At 38.8% G+C, this 17,214-nt stretch overlaps 1 protein-coding gene across 1 annotated transcript in view; it reads left to right on the forward strand.

Annotated features, from left to right (window-relative positions):
* Window positions 1–5,435: 5,435 nt before the first annotated feature.
* The window catches only part of LOC134527611 (trypsin-like), a 43,145-nt gene continuing 31,366 nt past the window's right edge, over window positions 5,436–17,214 (forward strand). Inside the window, exon 1 of the mRNA XM_063360451.1 lies at window positions 5,436–5,527. Coding sequence (XP_063216521.1) covers window positions 5,482–5,527 — 46 coding nt within the window. The 5' untranslated portion in view covers window positions 5,436–5,481. The remainder of the gene's footprint in view (window positions 5,528–17,214) is intronic.

Here is a 17,214-nt window from a genome sequence, read left to right on the forward strand (position 1 = left end):
AGTAAATTCACTTAGTAAATTTGAAGTGGTTAAAGTTGGCAACATGTTTTTAGTTTTGTTTTTTTAATTCAAATATTTAATATTTGAACATATTTTTGTTTCGTCTTAATTAGGGAACATTTTTTAGTTCAAGTATATACATCTTAATATTATGTGTAATAAAAACCAAACTAAGCAAAGACTTGATAGGAGGCGATGCTAAAATACGTTAAACCCGCCGGAGGAAGAGAGAGGGACGGAATGAATGCCAGAGATACGGCTGATGCAAGAGGGGAGTTGACTGTGAACACTGGTGGGGGAAGTTCGCGTGTGGGCAGAGCTTAGCCCGTAGCGCAAGTCGCGAAAGTTTTTTCGTGTTATATTTGGCAATATTATGAACGATTTTACGTATCATGATTTCACGAGTGTGGTTCATTTAGTATGCGAGCGTTATGCTGCCAAGGCCATTTTAGTTTGTTATATAACATGTACGGCCATACCTATGTTTCTTTAAATATGTCAAGATCGACAGCTTGGCAAGGTGTATCAGGTATGGTTTATCTATAGTACCAGAGTCTTCGAGTTTCTACAAAACAAGTAAATATGACTCCATAGATGATGTATCATAATGCACCACAACAGTTTGAATATACTGTGAAAGTCGCCCTATTCAACCGTCAGTGAGTTATATCATGCCACTTTGCAAGTAATATGAAGGCAATAAATTTTAAATTAATGAACTCTGATGTCAGTAAAATTACATATTTCTGGAAATATTAAATTTGAAATTTTACCTCAAGCTCTAAATAAACGTTAGCTGTAATTTTGGTATAAAATGCCGTGTATTATAATTATGATTTTGAGTGTTAAATATTAAAATATTTTAAAATTGTGTTACGCTCAGTACACAAAAAGGCTGTGCACGGTACGTTATTAAGTTTAAAGTAAATTTTGGAGGAAAAAAAATTGTATACATATATTCTCTTAAGCTGCGTTAACTGCTATGGATAATTTCTGTTGTCATCATACAGATTGTGGGATATTTATAATTAAAGCAAAATGTGTAAATTTTTTTTTGGTTGACAATTTTTTAAAATTTATTTATATTATTTGCACATTTGTTTTGATGAGACTTCCTTGCTACGGAAAAGTGTGGAAAAATATATGTGCAATATTTTTGGAGATTTAAAGTTTAGTATTTTTGAACGGACACACATATACACCACTCATAGCTAAGAGTTTGAATTGTCTGTGCTACCTTTTGAATGGAGTAAAAGCATCAATACACGCAAGAGAAAAAGTGTTTCCCTATGTCAAACTAAAATCAGAAACCCAAAATATTTGTCGTGTGACAATGCAAAAATTCATCATGTTTTGTAGGGACGATCTTAATATAAACCACGCCTACAACTACCACATAATCATGGTCATGATGTTTCAAGTACTTAAAGACTTGTTCTCATAATGCTGGAAAAATGAGCATGTATTTCTTGTTATTTCCAAAACCTCGGCTCTATTTAAGGACTGTGTTTAGATTAGTTAATCGTCAAACATGAGTCATAGCATTTCGAATTTCGGGCGTAGCAGTCGTGTTTCGAATACCGAAAACTTACTGTTTTAGAGTCTCAAAATGCTACCGCAAGTATATTTCTCTACTTGGCCAAAAATAAGAAGGTTTGAAAAATGAATTACTAGACTCCCCGGTTGCCACCAGCCAGAATGTAAAGGCTTTGGAATCTTGAATATCTGACATGATCGAAGTATCGAATGCACAAAGACGCGGCGATTGAAGGCTTTTCAAGTTATTCTGATTGCATCACTATCTCACTTGGCAACACACATAGATCTTGCTAAACTCAGCAAGAATATGATTGACTCATGCATGAAAGAATTCGATTAAACTACTGCGGACGAATAAAAGCTTGAAAGTAAGTCATATTACCTATTTTAAACATGTAAAATGTTGGACTTGGTCAATGACCTTCATCCAGCAAAACCACCTGATCGTGAAAAATGTTTACTTGCTAAAGAAATCAGACTTTCAAGCAAAATGGAAACGAGGAAATTTTTAAACCAATCACTAGTAGCCTTGATGAACTTAAAAAGAATGGAGGACCGCTTATCGCCGTGAAGACAGAAGTTAATGACGTGATAACAAATGCAAAGAATATATCATATGAATTAGCTAGAGAAGAGTAGGACTTTATGGGCACCAACTATAAACACTAAAAAAATTCACGGAAAAATGGACACCAAGTGTATTCAATTGTGCGACCATACCTGAGATCTTTCGTGAGTCGGAATAATGACGCAAACTATGAAGAGAACAGAAAACATTATAAATGGTTGATAGGTTCTAAAGAAATTGATTCTTTTTACCAGGAAATATTACATATGTAGAGGACTACAAAACTCACATAATTCAAGTTCTGTACAGATAGATTTTTCACAAGGAAGCTTAAGAATATTCCTACGAGGATTTGCAAGAGAACAAGGAACTGATAGAGCTACGTTATGCACAATTTTGCGTTAGTGATCCAAAAAGTGGCATATATTATGATAAAGATCATAAAAAATCGACCTCGCTAATCTCATCAGTGAAGTCTCAGAACATGGTGGCTATAGAGTGGTCAGAAATTTGACAATGTGTATTTCAACAACCCAAATGGTTTAGTCGGTAGTTTGAGACTGCTGCTGTTTTATCTTAACGTAAGAAACTTTTCGCGCAACAATGAAATTATGGCCATAACAGAAGATCTGATAAAGTAAGCTGGCTTCAAAGTATGAGTCTAACTGGATCGTACGCGAACTTCTCACTCCTGCAAGATGGAAACAACTTAGACGCAAAGTTTCCGGGTGTGGATATTATGATTTGTTGCAGATGGACATTGTTGATATGATACCATATTCGCTAATGAAAAAGGGCTTCAAGTAATGCTGATTATCATCGATGTGTATAACAAGTTCGCTTGGGCTAGAACTGTGGAAGCGAATAAGGCGACTGATGTAACCAAGGACATGGCAGACATTTTGCGCGATGGACGTGTACTGTCACACCTGCTAACGGATCTTGGAAAATATTTATACAATGGGACCGCCAAAGCTTTAATAAATTTGTTTGGCATTAACACTACTATAAATTTAGTAATGTCAAATCCTCCATAGTCGAAAGGTTTAACAGACCTATGCGCACCAAAATGAGGCATCAGTTCACGGCTAACGGAACTTATAAGTAAATAGATATCTTGGAAACAATAAGCAAATGCAACTCAACTGCGCATTCTACCAAGAAAATGAAGCTTTAAGAATAAATGACAACCGCTTACTTCGCACAGTGTTAAAAAAAAAAAGATCCACAAAAGCATGAAGCTGATGTTGAAGACATTGTGGAGATTTCCAAGCAGAAAAGTGTCTATTTTTTTTACTGCGAATTGGATTTACAAACGTTTACATGTAATCTACATTTGCAAATCGATGCCTAGGACCTGCTACCTCGAAGATATGGATTACGTTCCTATTTGCTGTGACTTCTAGAAAGAAGAGATTTATTTAGCCTACAATGAATCCCGACACGTATTTGGCGGAGAAAATTCTCGAACGATGAAATGGACGGTCCTAAACCAAGTAGTAGTGCTTCCCCCCTAGCTTTAATTCGTGGGTAACAGATTCAGGAATCGATAAAAGTTAAATACTTTGATTATTTGATTGTTTGTACATGGAGGTGAGTATAACTTGCATAGCTATTATCTGTGAAAATGTTTTTTTATTATTTTATTAACCTAGAAACCAGACATTTTATTGTAAAATATGAATTTAAACTATAATTAGTTAAATATTTTGGATACTAAATAAAATGTTTCCTGCATTGACCAAGGATAAAACCAAAGACTATAATTGATCAAATCATTAGATATATTAATATTTAGTTAATGTTTTAAAGATTTTGGGAATCATAATCCTGATTTTTCAGTGAAAATTATTGTTTTTCAAAATGGCCGCTAAGATGGCTGACCAGATAGCAGATGCTTCAATAGTTTTATGTCTAGTGATTGACGTTAGTGTGCTCTAATGTGTAATTGATAAACATATTTGGAAGTAGTAGACTCTAGCAGACGAAAACAAGACGACGGATCTAAGATGGTTGTGTGATGTCATAATGAATGGCTAATATATGTCTTTGCATTAATGGCAGGGGTCAGTCTTATTGAGGACATCAGTGAGAAAGGACGTGATGCCCTTATTTTAATAAGATGATTCATCGGAGAACGAACCCAGCACCTCCGATATTGTTGGCGTACAATTTTTTATTTATTTATTTTATAATTTTTTTAAAAACAATTATTTTATATTCTTTGAAAAATTTTGGAATTTGGAAGTCAAAATTTAAATATTAAAAATATGGCGATTGGAATCAAGGTCTAGGTCATGCCTTTAGGCGAGGTATTTTGAGTATACAGGCCCAAATTTAAGGTATATGGCCCCTCTCTGAGCGAAATGAAGCCTCTTTATGGAATATTGACTCTATATGGAGAAAGTCGGCCCTTTGAATGTTTTAAGGACGAAATATTCCTCCCCTCACAAAAGGATTTTTGCTCTAAAAAAAGGAATTTTTAAAATTATTTTGATGATTTTTAAGTATTTTTGAGGAATTTTGAGGAAATTTTCCCTCAATATCCAAGATGGCGGCTAACTCCCCAGCCTGATTCCTGGCACGGGACTATTTATTTTATTTTATAAACACTACAAAGTAAAAATAATCAAAATTTATTTTCTCCCACACAAACATTTATTTAAAATAAAAACAATTACTAATATTTAAATTTTCTAATATAAAAAATGTCCCCAAATAATTAACTGCATGACATAAAGTACGATATAATAAGAAATATAATACAATATTAATGACAAAATTTGCCGTAAGGAGATTTAACGCACTGTGGCTTGTATTAACTGCAGGAAGCTATCTGATAATAGCTATTAGCACATTTAGAGAATCCTTCACTAAACCTCAGTCAGAAACACGAATAACCCACGTTTGTGCATTCTCTATTTATTTTTTTTTGCTACTGTAAAAGGTAGTAGACGTCAGATACACAAAAAATGCGAAAAATAGCTTTAAATATTTAAAATACTACTAAAAAAAAATTAAAATTTTTTTTCTGGGAGGATTGATTAACGTTGGTGTAGCTGATCGTAAGGAAAATAGGGATTTGGTTAGTAAAGCTCAGAAACATATGTAATACACTAAGACGACGGAACTGTATGAAAATTTAATTTTTTTTATTACGACCGTGAAGTTTCACGAATGTGCGCCCAATTTCGGATATGTTCTGGGACTGATTGGGGTTCAATAAATCGTAAGCATTCTCATGTTTAGTTTAACACTATGATATAAATCACTAGGCGATCGACCGTGGCAGAAAAATTATTGTTGGTATTTGAACATAAAAATGCTCAGAAACGAGATTCTAAAATTGTTTACTTTCAGAAAATTTCATCATAATGAATATCTTCTTGCTTTTCTTGCTGTTTTCGTGGGTGCTTTTGAGTAAGTAGACTCAACACGGTAGCAGGTACAAATTTTTTAATATTGCTCATTTAGTTATTACTTAGAGACCCGTAAAAATTTTTTTTTATATTTAGAGAGAGGCAGGAATGCCAACTACTATGCATCGGACCTGTGTTCTCATTGTACAATGCGTTGTGTCGACACGCTCCGAAGTACAATAAACCTCATTAGAAATTAAAATAACCCAATCACTTAAAATTTGGCACTAAAGTTAAATGTTCCAGCAGCTAATGAATAGAGTCCCGGAAATTTCGCAGATTCCTCTGGCCTCAGGATAGAATTCAAAGTTATAGGTGTGCTCGACCCATGTTTACTTTCCCATTGGTTGATTTCTTAGCAAGAACATTTTTATCCTTGTTATTTGGCACTACCTGATTCGCTTACTTCTCTCCTAGCTGGACATCGTTGGCTCACGGTCGTAGAGGGGCGTGTCCAGATAACTTCGGTCCAATCATGAAAACCGTGTGACAGTGTGGAGGTTTGCATTCTAGCTTGCGACTAAATGAATGCGCGAAAATTCCGTGGCTCTACTAATGAACAACAGACACCTGCCCTTTATGTGAACAAGTGTGTGTTGTCCAACCTAGTTACAAAAATAAATAAATTTTAAAGTCCCAATTTAATAAATTATTTGTATTTTTATTATAATTACATAGCTCATCAAGTACTCTCTTAGTTTTGCAGCTATAACTGCAAACTATTACAGAGGCATTGACAAAATACATATAGTTGCATATGTTACGGGTAAAAGATCACCACTAGACAAGCTAAATTCAGTAGTGTGTCTATATATACACATACATAAACACATAGTGCGTTCAACGGGGTCAGGATTTATGGTACGGACAGAGTTCTGGATTCTAACCAATTGCCATCCTATATTTTTAAGTCAAAATATATTTTTTTCTAAAACGGTTAAAAAACTGTACAAAGTTTATTGTCATCGGATCCTTAAAGTGGGCTTGTAATTTTCTAAATCCTCACTTGGGATACTAACTTTGTTTGACCTTGATCCCCAGTCATAATATTGAAAATCATTAAAATTAAATATGATATTAAAAAAATATTTATTAATTTATGTTTATATATTTAATATTAAATGATTACCATTTCAAGTCCTCTGGTAGACAGTTCCAAATACCATTTAATGAAATATAACTTAGCAAATTAGTAAGGGAAAAAATAATAAAACAATACAAAAAATATAGAATATAACCTACATTATGGATTTTAGAGTTACTGGGTAAAATTCCCGGCGAATGCACCGCTGAAAAATATCAACACATCCTTCTTCCGCAAAATTTACTAGGTGACTAACCCTTTCCACCCACCATAAGTACCCGACCAACGAAGCTATTACTGCAACCAGCGTGAGGTCATGGCAGCCATATTGGCCGCCATAATGGATTATCTTTTCGTCTGCTAGCGTGTACTACCACCACATTGTTTCAATTTTTGTACAGTTTAGTGCACTTGTGTCGATTAACAGATCATCAGATAAAATAGCGTCCCCCATATTATTTTACATCTTGGCCACCATCTTAATTATTATTAAATATAAAAAAAGAATTGACGAAACTCAAAACATTATTTAAAATCTTTTTATAACATTGATTTATTTAAACGATTGTGGTCCTTGTTTCTATTTATGGTCAACAAAAATTAATTTAAGCTAAAAATTCATTATAAATAAATAACTTTTTTCTATTATATCTCAATAAACAGAATTATATGATGAGTCTTATATAGTATATATATATATATATATATATTACCTATAGTAAATATAATGGGGGTTATTTATATTGTTTTTATCTAGGATTATAATCTTCAATACAAACAATCTATGTAAGACTACTGTCAAAATGAATGAATAACTATATTATTATCATAACGTCTTCCAGAGAGACTGTTCTCGGGTATCTTATCGTTTATATAGTTATTCCTACAAACATATCATCCAAAAACGATATTGTACATAGAGTCAAATGTCATTTGTGATGTTGGTTTACCATATTAACTTAAATTTATGTTATATTGCTTAACATCAATAAACGAAAATCAAAAATTACAGGACAATCAATTTCATATTTTATTCCATGAAAATTATACATCACGTCCAAAAAAAAAAATTCAAGATCTCTTCTTATAAAAACTTTTTAGATGTTAAAACAATTTCGTCATTCAGTGTGACAACATTTTTTTCAGGGCCATTGGGAAACCTAAATGGTATTTTGACGAGAAAACTTCATTGTATTTATACACACAATATATTACATATAATTTTCAAACAATCTCAATCAAATTAATGTATAATGTAACACACCCATGACATGTACATATTTTACTACCTGTGTTAACAAAACAAAAACAATTTTTTAATATCATTACCAATAATTAAATTTAAAATATCTACCTTAACAAAACGTTTTGCCATCCTTAATAGTACACTTTAGATAAAGGTAAGCTATCTCTGATCTTCTTCTACTCTCAGTCCTAACAAATTTCATCTAGCTGATGCAAGTCAGGTGGTTCAGATTGAAGCCGGAATCAGTATGGGATTAGATAGATTTTGGGCTCTTGAAAGAGCCACGCAAGTACAGCCAGGAGACAGCTCCCTATCACCCGTGTCTGCCACAGCTTTAGGAAGTGCTAGGCCTAGAGACTTGTGTATCGTGGTAGCCCAGGCGATGATAGGATGGAGCTGGTTCCTGCAACACGAGAAGTGGCCACGCTTCCACGACATTGTCACTGCGACAATTGGGACTGCACTCTTAACTTCGGGCCCCGGGTTGTTGTCGAACTAATCACAAATTACAAGAAGTCTGTCACTAGGTGAAACCTTGCCTGGTTGATTACAATTTCTGTCATGGTAGCCAGAGCACAGTTTACCTGGTCTTTCTTCCAAAAAGAGGATTAGTTGTTTACAGTGTTCGATTACCAGTACACAAATACAAAATCATCTGCAGGCCATCGTTGTCTCGTAATGTTCTTCAGCTGCTTCATGTTTGCTGTTGTCAGGGGGTACTTTTTTAGATGTAGGAAAAGAGAATGATTCAAAGTAGTATATATTGGGGGCTCCGAGTTCAGGACTCAGGCGGTGGAGCCGAGAGCCGGCTCCACCATCTTGGATTGTGACGTCACGGCGGCCATCTTGGATGGTTGTGACCTTGACCTTTGACCTTGACCTTGAATTTGATCCTCAAAAATCGCCAAAATCCGCCAAAATTGGGCAAAATTTGCCCAAAATTCCTCAAAATTCGCCAAAATTTCCATTTCTGTGGAAAAAAAAAGTTCCACCAAAAAATCTCAAAAAATTCCACAAATTAAAAATTTCTCTTTTCGAGGGAAAAATTTCCCGTTTCGAGGGAAAAATTCCCGTTTTTAGTCCTTAAAAATCCCAGCGGCTGAAAATTCCTAAAACTGGCTTAAGCATCCTTAACTCAAGCCTCAGTTAAGCCATTTCTAGGAATAAGGATACCATGACCGCCATCTTGGATTATGTCGTCACCGTTGCATTTTCCGTTACGGTCGCCATCTTTAACTTTTTTATTTACTATCCGATTTTAATAAAAAAAATTCAAATAATAAAATTTTAATAAAAATATTTCCAAAACATACATTAACGACACGGAGCTCAGAGTCCTCGGTTCGAAACCGACGAATGCAAAAAAATGAAAATGGTGACCGATACTTCCTCACAGTGGCAGCAGGCAGACTGGCCCCCCCCACCACTTTTTTTTTCAAAGCATATATAACATCATCTAGTATGACGTCATGTCCGCCATCTTGTCTTCGTCTGCTGGAAGCCATCATCATTGTATCGTCGGCTAGAGTGCGCTGACGCCATGTTAGTTTAATTCTTACCCGCTAGAGTGCAGTAATCATTTACTACTGTGACACCCGCCATCTTGTCATTAGGCCGCCATCTTGAAAATCCATGATTATTTAGCTAGAAAATCGGGAATAATTCCAAAATTCATCAAAAAATTAACTTATTAAAATTCTGATTGATTATATCGATTCCCGTCCTTGGTTCGATCCCTAACCGATACAAACCAACTTTAATATTTTAAAAAAGTACCACTAAAGTGACAGGTTTGAGAAAATAAAAAACATCACAATTTCTTTTAAAAAAACTTTTATTACATACATACTACACTACTACAAGTACAAAAAAACACTGACAAATTACTAAAGTCTTGTGGATTTCTCGACGTCTGCATCTGCCACCCATGTATTAAAGCGAGGTGGAAAGCCCCACCACTTGACGAAGGACAGTCCATTTCTTCGTTTTATAATCTTCTCCACCAAGTACGTATCGGGATACAACGTAGGCTGAATCTCTTCGGCATAGAAGCCGCCATGGATAGGTTTGTGGTCCAAATCTTCGAGGTAGTAGGTCCTAGGCTCTGATTTACGAACATGTGTCACACGGATAAGTTCGGGACTCCAGTTCGCAGTGAAACCTTTCTCGAAGATACCTTTCTGCTTGGAGATTCGCACAATGTCACCGACGTTAGCTTTACGCTTTCGTGGATCTTTCTTCTTCGTGTTGGAAAACACTGTTTGAAGCAGGCGATTGTCCGTTACGTCCTTTGGCTTCATTTTCGTGGTAGAATGCACCGTGGAATTATACTCGCTTATTAGTTTCGGCAAGATGTCAAGCCACTTGTAATTTCCGTTAGCCGTGAACTGTCGCCACATCTTGGAACGCAAAGTTCTGTTAAACCTTTCGACAACGGAGGCTTTGACGTTACTAAATGTAGAGTAGTGTTTGATGTCATACTTCTTCATCAAAGCCTTGAAGGTTGCATTGTAGAATTCTTTCCCAAGGTCCGTTTGCAGGTGCGACGGTACACGTCCATCACGCAAAATATTGTTCATGGCCTTGGCTACTTCAGTTGCAGTCTTTGATTTTACAGGTCTCGCCCAAGCGAACTTGCTATAAACATCGATGACTGTCAACATGTACTTGAAACCTTTATTCAATCGGGAATACGGTATCATCTCAACAAGGTCCGCCTGGAATAAATCGTCAATTCCACGAACTATGACTTTGCGACGAAGGTATTTCCGTCTAGCAGGAGCATGAAGTTCGCGAGCGATTCCGGTTCGACTCATTGTATGTAGCCGGCTTCCCTCAGTTCTTCAAGTATGGAGACTATTTCGTTGATGTGCGAATAGTTTCCTACACTAAGCGAAGCATGTAGAATTCTAAGGCGATCAACTAATTCATTAGGGTCGTCCCAATATACATAGTCAAATATCTGACCACTTTCTAGCTTTTTTAAACCTTCGCCATGTATTGTTAGTTCACTGAAGAGATTAGCGAGAATGTCGATTTTTTCATGATCTACGTCTTTATATACACCACTATCTGGATCGTTATCGCGAAAATGTGCATTGGTTAGCTCTAGCAGTTTTTTGTACTCTTGTAAGTCGTTGTGAGAATATCCTTTAGGCTCCTTGCGAAACAGCAAATCGTACAGACCCAGAGTCCCGCGTGTTTTGAACGCTTCTACGCGCACGATGTTTCCTGGTAGAAAGTCTATTTCTTTAGCGCCGAGGAACCATTTATTATGTTTTCTGTACACTCCGTAGGTCGTGTCATTATTCCGGCTCGTAAACGATATCAGGTATGGTCGGACCATTGCATTAACTTGATGTCCCTTTTTCGGTATTTTCTTCTTGTGCATGGACTCTGTACTTGTTAAGTCCTCTTGTTCTCGATCTGGTTCATACTTTCTCTTCTTTACAGTCGGCATTTCATCTTCAACTTCTGTCTTCACAATGATGGCTGGTTCTTCCTTGTTTTTAAGTTCGTCGAGGCGACTAGTGATTGGTTTAAATATCTCCTCATTTTCCATCTCACGTGCAAGTCTGGTTCGTCTAGCAAGTAAATATTTTTCACGAACAGACTGTATAGCTCGATGAAGGTCACCAGCCAGGTCCGACATTGTACTGGCCGAAAACGTATTGCAAGACCTCCTTATATACTTTTTTATTCGTTCGCAGAAACTTCTTTCTTGTGTTTGGCCAAATCTGAATTTGTTGACAAGTGAGATAGTGATGCTTTCAGACTACTTTGAAAAGTCCTCAGATCGTCACGTCTTTGTGCATTCGATACTTCGATCATGTCGCGAATGCGAGAATCCGAAGCTTCCACGCGCTGGTCTATGGCTACGAGATACTCAAGTAATTCCTTTTTCACACTGTCTTCTTTTTGAGCCAGTAGCGAAATGTATTTGCGGATAACATCGTCATGAGACTTGAGAGCAGTACGTAAGTCTCGACTGCTACGGCCGAATTTCGAAATGCTATGACTCATGTTTGGCGATAAACTGATCGAAACCTCGTCTGTACCTGCCCTTATATAGAGGCCAGTCTTTGACAATAACTAGGAATCCGTGTTCTTCTTTCCAACACAAGGAGCACATATCTTTGAATTCCAGGAATGTCATGTCGGTGTTTACGTGATCGTCATAAGCATGGCGTAAATTAAGTTCGTCCATGCGAAACAAAACTATGACATTCGCGTTGTCTCGTAGGAGATGTTTTGGAATATGACCGTACGTCTGACACAGGTAAACACAGTCTACCTTGGCGTGTCTGCCCATGGAAAAGTACTCTTGTATTATGCCTTGTTTCTCGCACATTACATCGTCGAAAACAAACACGGAATTAGGATTTGCTTCGTCGGTAGACACCACATCGGTATTATCGCTAAACGGAAAATACTCCAGACCATCCACAGAACAGCGGCCAAGCGCTGGTACTTTGGCTGTTGCAACGACTTGGAATACAAGTAAACGTTCTCGAACCGAAGACCGTTTGGTTCCTCCAGTAAACTCAGTAAAACACACGTCTTGCCACAGTTGGACGGACCCGCCATTATGCAACGTACGGCAGAAGGCAACAGTAAGCCATGTCGTGATTCACGCGCACTAAATACATCGTCTTGCGTAATGCGTACGGGCAAACACACGTCTTGCTTGACGACCTGCATTGTACTAAAGTAATTGTATAAAATCAAACACATTTATACTTTCTGGTCAGTTGCATGTAATGTCTCTAAGAGGTAAGAACAAAAAACACATCGGCGCGGGACTCGTGAACTCGCTGATAAACAACCTACCATTCGAGCTACACATTCCCGGCTACAGATTTTGCAGCCCCGGCACTAAACTAGCGAAAAGGTTAGCTCGCGGTGACGTGGGAATTAATTCTCTCGACGAAAAGTGCAAGCAGCACGATATCGCATATTCATTAAGCAAGGATCTGCAATCCAGGCACAGAGCAGATCAGATATTGGCACAGGAAGCCGAAGATATAAGCAAATCGTCGAACGCGGGACTAGGAGAGAAAATCTCAGCGTGGGGCGTATCTAAAATCATGAAGGCAAAGACGAAATTAGGACTGGGTGCTCGTCGAACCAGCTCCATCAAGTCAAAGACTAACTCACGCAAGACCAAGAAACGCAAGATCTGTGCAGGCGTGCAAAAATCCAAGCAAAAATTACAGACTCTCGACAAGAAGATTATAGGAGGATTTCTTCCTTTGCTTTTGCCTGCATTGGGTGCTCTCGGCGGCCTCATCGGTGCAACGAGCGGTATAGTGCGGGCAGTCAACACTTCGAAGAATGAGCGCAAGCAGTTAAAAGAAGCACAGCGACACAATGCCAGCATGGAAGACATTGCCATCGGTAAAAAAAACGGTGCAGGACTCTACTTGCAACCTCACAAGACAGATCGTGGCATGAAAAAGAAACGAATGAAAAAATCCTAAGTTCCCTACCGAAACGACCACTCACCAACGTAGATTTAATAAAGTACGCACGCAAACTGAAAATACCAAATTTCCGAGGTGTATTTATGCGAGACACTTTGCCCAGCAAGCCAAAGACACGTGAGTGCGCCATAATTAATTTAGACACGTCGGCGGGTCGAGGCACGCACTGGGTGGCGTACATAAAGTCTGGAAAAAAAGCTACTTACTACGACAGTTTTGGAAATTTAGGACCTCCGCCAGAACTTAGGTTGTACCTGGGCCGGTCCACTACGTTGTTTTACAATTACGAAACGGAACAGAAGCCTAATCAAACAAACTGCGGACACTTGTGTCTTCGCTTTTTAACAAACAAAAATTAGCTGACAAATAAAAATTGCTACTTAAAGGTTGTGTAGTGATGATAATTTATTAGTCATGTCGATAACACTTACCTTAACAGGTCACGCATCTGAGCTGCGGGCGGTTCATTTCCCGCCTCTGGATTTAGATGGAGAATGGTGTATCGGACTCGTAGATTTTCAAACGTATAATGCCATACCTAATATCGACGAAGAAAATTGCAAGATCTGCTTCCTGAAAAGCGATGGGACCGCTCATGAAATACAGTTACCTGTTGGCTCTTACGAAATTGACGACATTGCAAATTACATCAGGGATATGTTACCACAGGATGTAGACTTTCAACTGCGTGGAAATCCAAACACTCAAAAAAGCATTCTAACATGCAGTGAAAATGTCAACTTTACGAAACCTGGGACCATAGGTACGATGCTCGGATTCGAATCAAAGGTTTATGATACAGGAAGAACGTATGAATCTACGCGCGCAGTAAACATTTTGCCTGTGAATGTCATAAGAATAAACTGTAATTTGGCAAGTGGAACGTATCTCAACGGAAGACTAAGCAACATGCTGCACGAGTTTTCGCCGATGGTCCCGCCAGGATATAAACTGGTCGAAGTACCATAAAGTATCATTTACGTTCCAGTCGTCGTGAAGTGCGCACACGAAGTCGTCGTCCGAATCGTTGACCAGCGAGGAAGATTGGTGAATTTTCAAGACGAAGAAATTACATTACGTCTGCACTTGAAGCGATGGGCATAAAGTTCGTAACACCGAACAGTTATAAAAGAAATCGTATTGCCGTGAATAAGAACAGTTCTCTAACAGACATCGGCGCGTTAACACCTGACAACATAAAGTATCTTCTCAGTATTGGACAAGTGCCGAATAAATATGGAAGACGAAATCCTCAACGTGGACGATCGGGTCATTTTTGATGACAGCATTACGAAAATGGAATTGCACGAGTACCAGCCTTTCCTACTCGGACCGTACGCACTACCATCGGAAGTACGCATTGCAGTACAGCACCAGGATATTTGTACTTTACCTTCGCAGTCATTTCTACGTATAAGAGGCACGCTTACAAAAGCGGATGGTACGCATCCGACAACGACATCAATATCCTGCAATGGTATTCTTCACCTAATCGAGCGCATTACATATGTACTCAATGGTGTCGAGGTAGACCAGACGAGAGATGTAGGCATAACATCTGCTATGAAAAATTACCTTTCGCTCACGCCAAATGAACTGTCTGCTGCAAAGATGGCCGGTTGGGCTCTCGAGGATGAATATAAGCTTCCGGTTTATGCCGAAGGGAAGTTCGAAGTTTGTGTTCCTCTGTCCATGCTTCTTGGATTCGCTGAGGACTACAAGCATATAATCATTAATTCGAAACAAGAGCTCGTACTGCTTCTAGCCAACACGCACATTAATGCAATTGTCGCCGCTGCAGAAAACCCTCAAGATGTCTCGCTAACACTACAGTCTATCGAGTGGATGCTGCCCCACATCCAAGTGAGCACCGTTGAGCGAGTCAAGATGTTGAAGAACATAGAAAATGGCAAGAACTTCGATGTACCATTCCGATCCTGGAGCCTGGAAACTTATCCTGGCTTGCCTCATAGTCAGCGTATCAATTGGATAGTAAAGTCCAGCTTCGCTACGGAAAAACCAAGATACATCATCGTCGGGCTTCAGACCGGAAGACAGCTCAATGCAGGAGTAAGTTCGATAACTGTCAAATACGTAATGTAAAAATATTTTTAAACAGTGAAAGTTATCCGTACGTTGACATGAACATAGATTTTGAAAGTGGAAGATTTCTTCTAGCATATCAAATGTATGCCAAGTTTCAGCAAGCTTACTACGGGCGGATACAGTCACCGATACTGAGTCCCGACAGTTTCAAGAACAAGGCACCGTTAATGGTGTTTGACGTTTCCAAACAGGATGATCGTATAAATTCAAACATCATCGACTGTAGGATCGAGATAACGACTAGCGGAAATATTCCGCCAAACACCTATGCTTTTTGTCTGATACTTCACGATCGGCTTGCATCATACAATTGTCGAGACAAACTTGTGAAAATTCTTACATAAATACTGTTTCGTTTTCGATAGTAATTTAGTTATGACCGAGCATTGCTAGCCACAAGATGTACTGCAACCTGCAAGGTTTCCAGAGCCAAAACGGATTCGTGCTCAAGGAAATTGGCGTCACTCACGACGGCCGGACTCGAACCCGCAGCTTCCGACCTCCGTATCCGTGGAAACTACTAGACGAAAAAAGTAAACGGTCGAATGAATGGCTATGTAAATACTACCATGGCCTAGAGTGGGACGAAGGAAAAATTCCGTACCACCAAGTAAAAAACACTATTGAAGATTTACTAGTTCAAAACGAAATAATCTACGTTGCCGGACCTGAACAGAAGAAATGGCTACGAGAACTGTGTGACGACGGAGCAGCTGAAATTGTAGATATACAGACCGACTACGGCTGTCCTTCCCTGCGCAAGCTTAGTGCAATATACGACGTACAGCTACGTGACAAGTTTGAACGTGTCTGTGCCTGTACAAACTCGCAGTTAATGCAGAAATGGCACACACAGTGTTAGTGGGTGCCTGCATATATAAATGTCGTACCTACGTACGTGTCTTCAGTTGACGTTCGGCCTGCAAGAAGATGTTTACGTTTCATCCTGCTAACGTGTACGTGAGCGCAAGACCTAGCTTCAGCAGTGTCGAGTACAGCTACTGGGATTCCGGGTATCTACGTACATATACAGAAACCTGTGATGGAGGCGCTCAGCATTGGCGGTTTGCGCACTTTCCTGTGTCCTACGAACCGACTCAGCAGCTGGTAGATTGTTGCGAACCTGGAAACTGCGCCGTCTATCACATGAGACCACACACAATCCTTCCTGCTAGCATCGCTGAGGTAGTCGCCTCGTCTGCATGTGCAACACCAAACATGGACGTGTTGCAACCTGTTGCGACCTGTGATGCTTCTACGCAGACTTCCAAACGGTGTGCGTCTCGTCGTCGCAGTTCAGGCAGTGAATCTGTCCCAACTGGCACTGAGCCAAAGCCCAGGCGTAGACGTGGTCACAGACGTCACCGACCATGTCGTGTCGGAGTTGTCGACATTGCAGAAGATGACCAGCTGGAAACCTGTGTTCCTGATCGCGTGACCGGCGAACCAGTTGGAACCGGAGTCAACGAACCAGTTGGAACCGGAGTCGACGAGTCAGTTCGTGCGGCATTAAAGACTTTGCTTGTGAAAATGCTTGAATCCTTAACCTAATATGTATTTGTGTACTTTTTATAAATAAATGTGTAAAACTTGAATTCGTGTGTTTTTTATTTCTACAATTTTTAGGTACCTAATAAAAAAAATTTCAAAACAGTCAATATTTTGACTCATGTAGTATACCAGTAGACAACGGGTATATAAGCGAGGTTCAGACGACTGGACCCGCAGTTCACCTCTGGCCGCGGTGCAGTACGGACGTGCTCTCTCCA

This window comes from Bacillus rossius, chromosome 1, assembly GCF_032445375.1.
Source record: "Bacillus rossius redtenbacheri isolate Brsri chromosome 1, Brsri_v3, whole genome shotgun sequence".
In the NCBI taxonomy this organism is placed as follows: Eukaryota; Metazoa; Arthropoda; class Insecta; order Phasmatodea; family Bacillidae; genus Bacillus; species Bacillus rossius.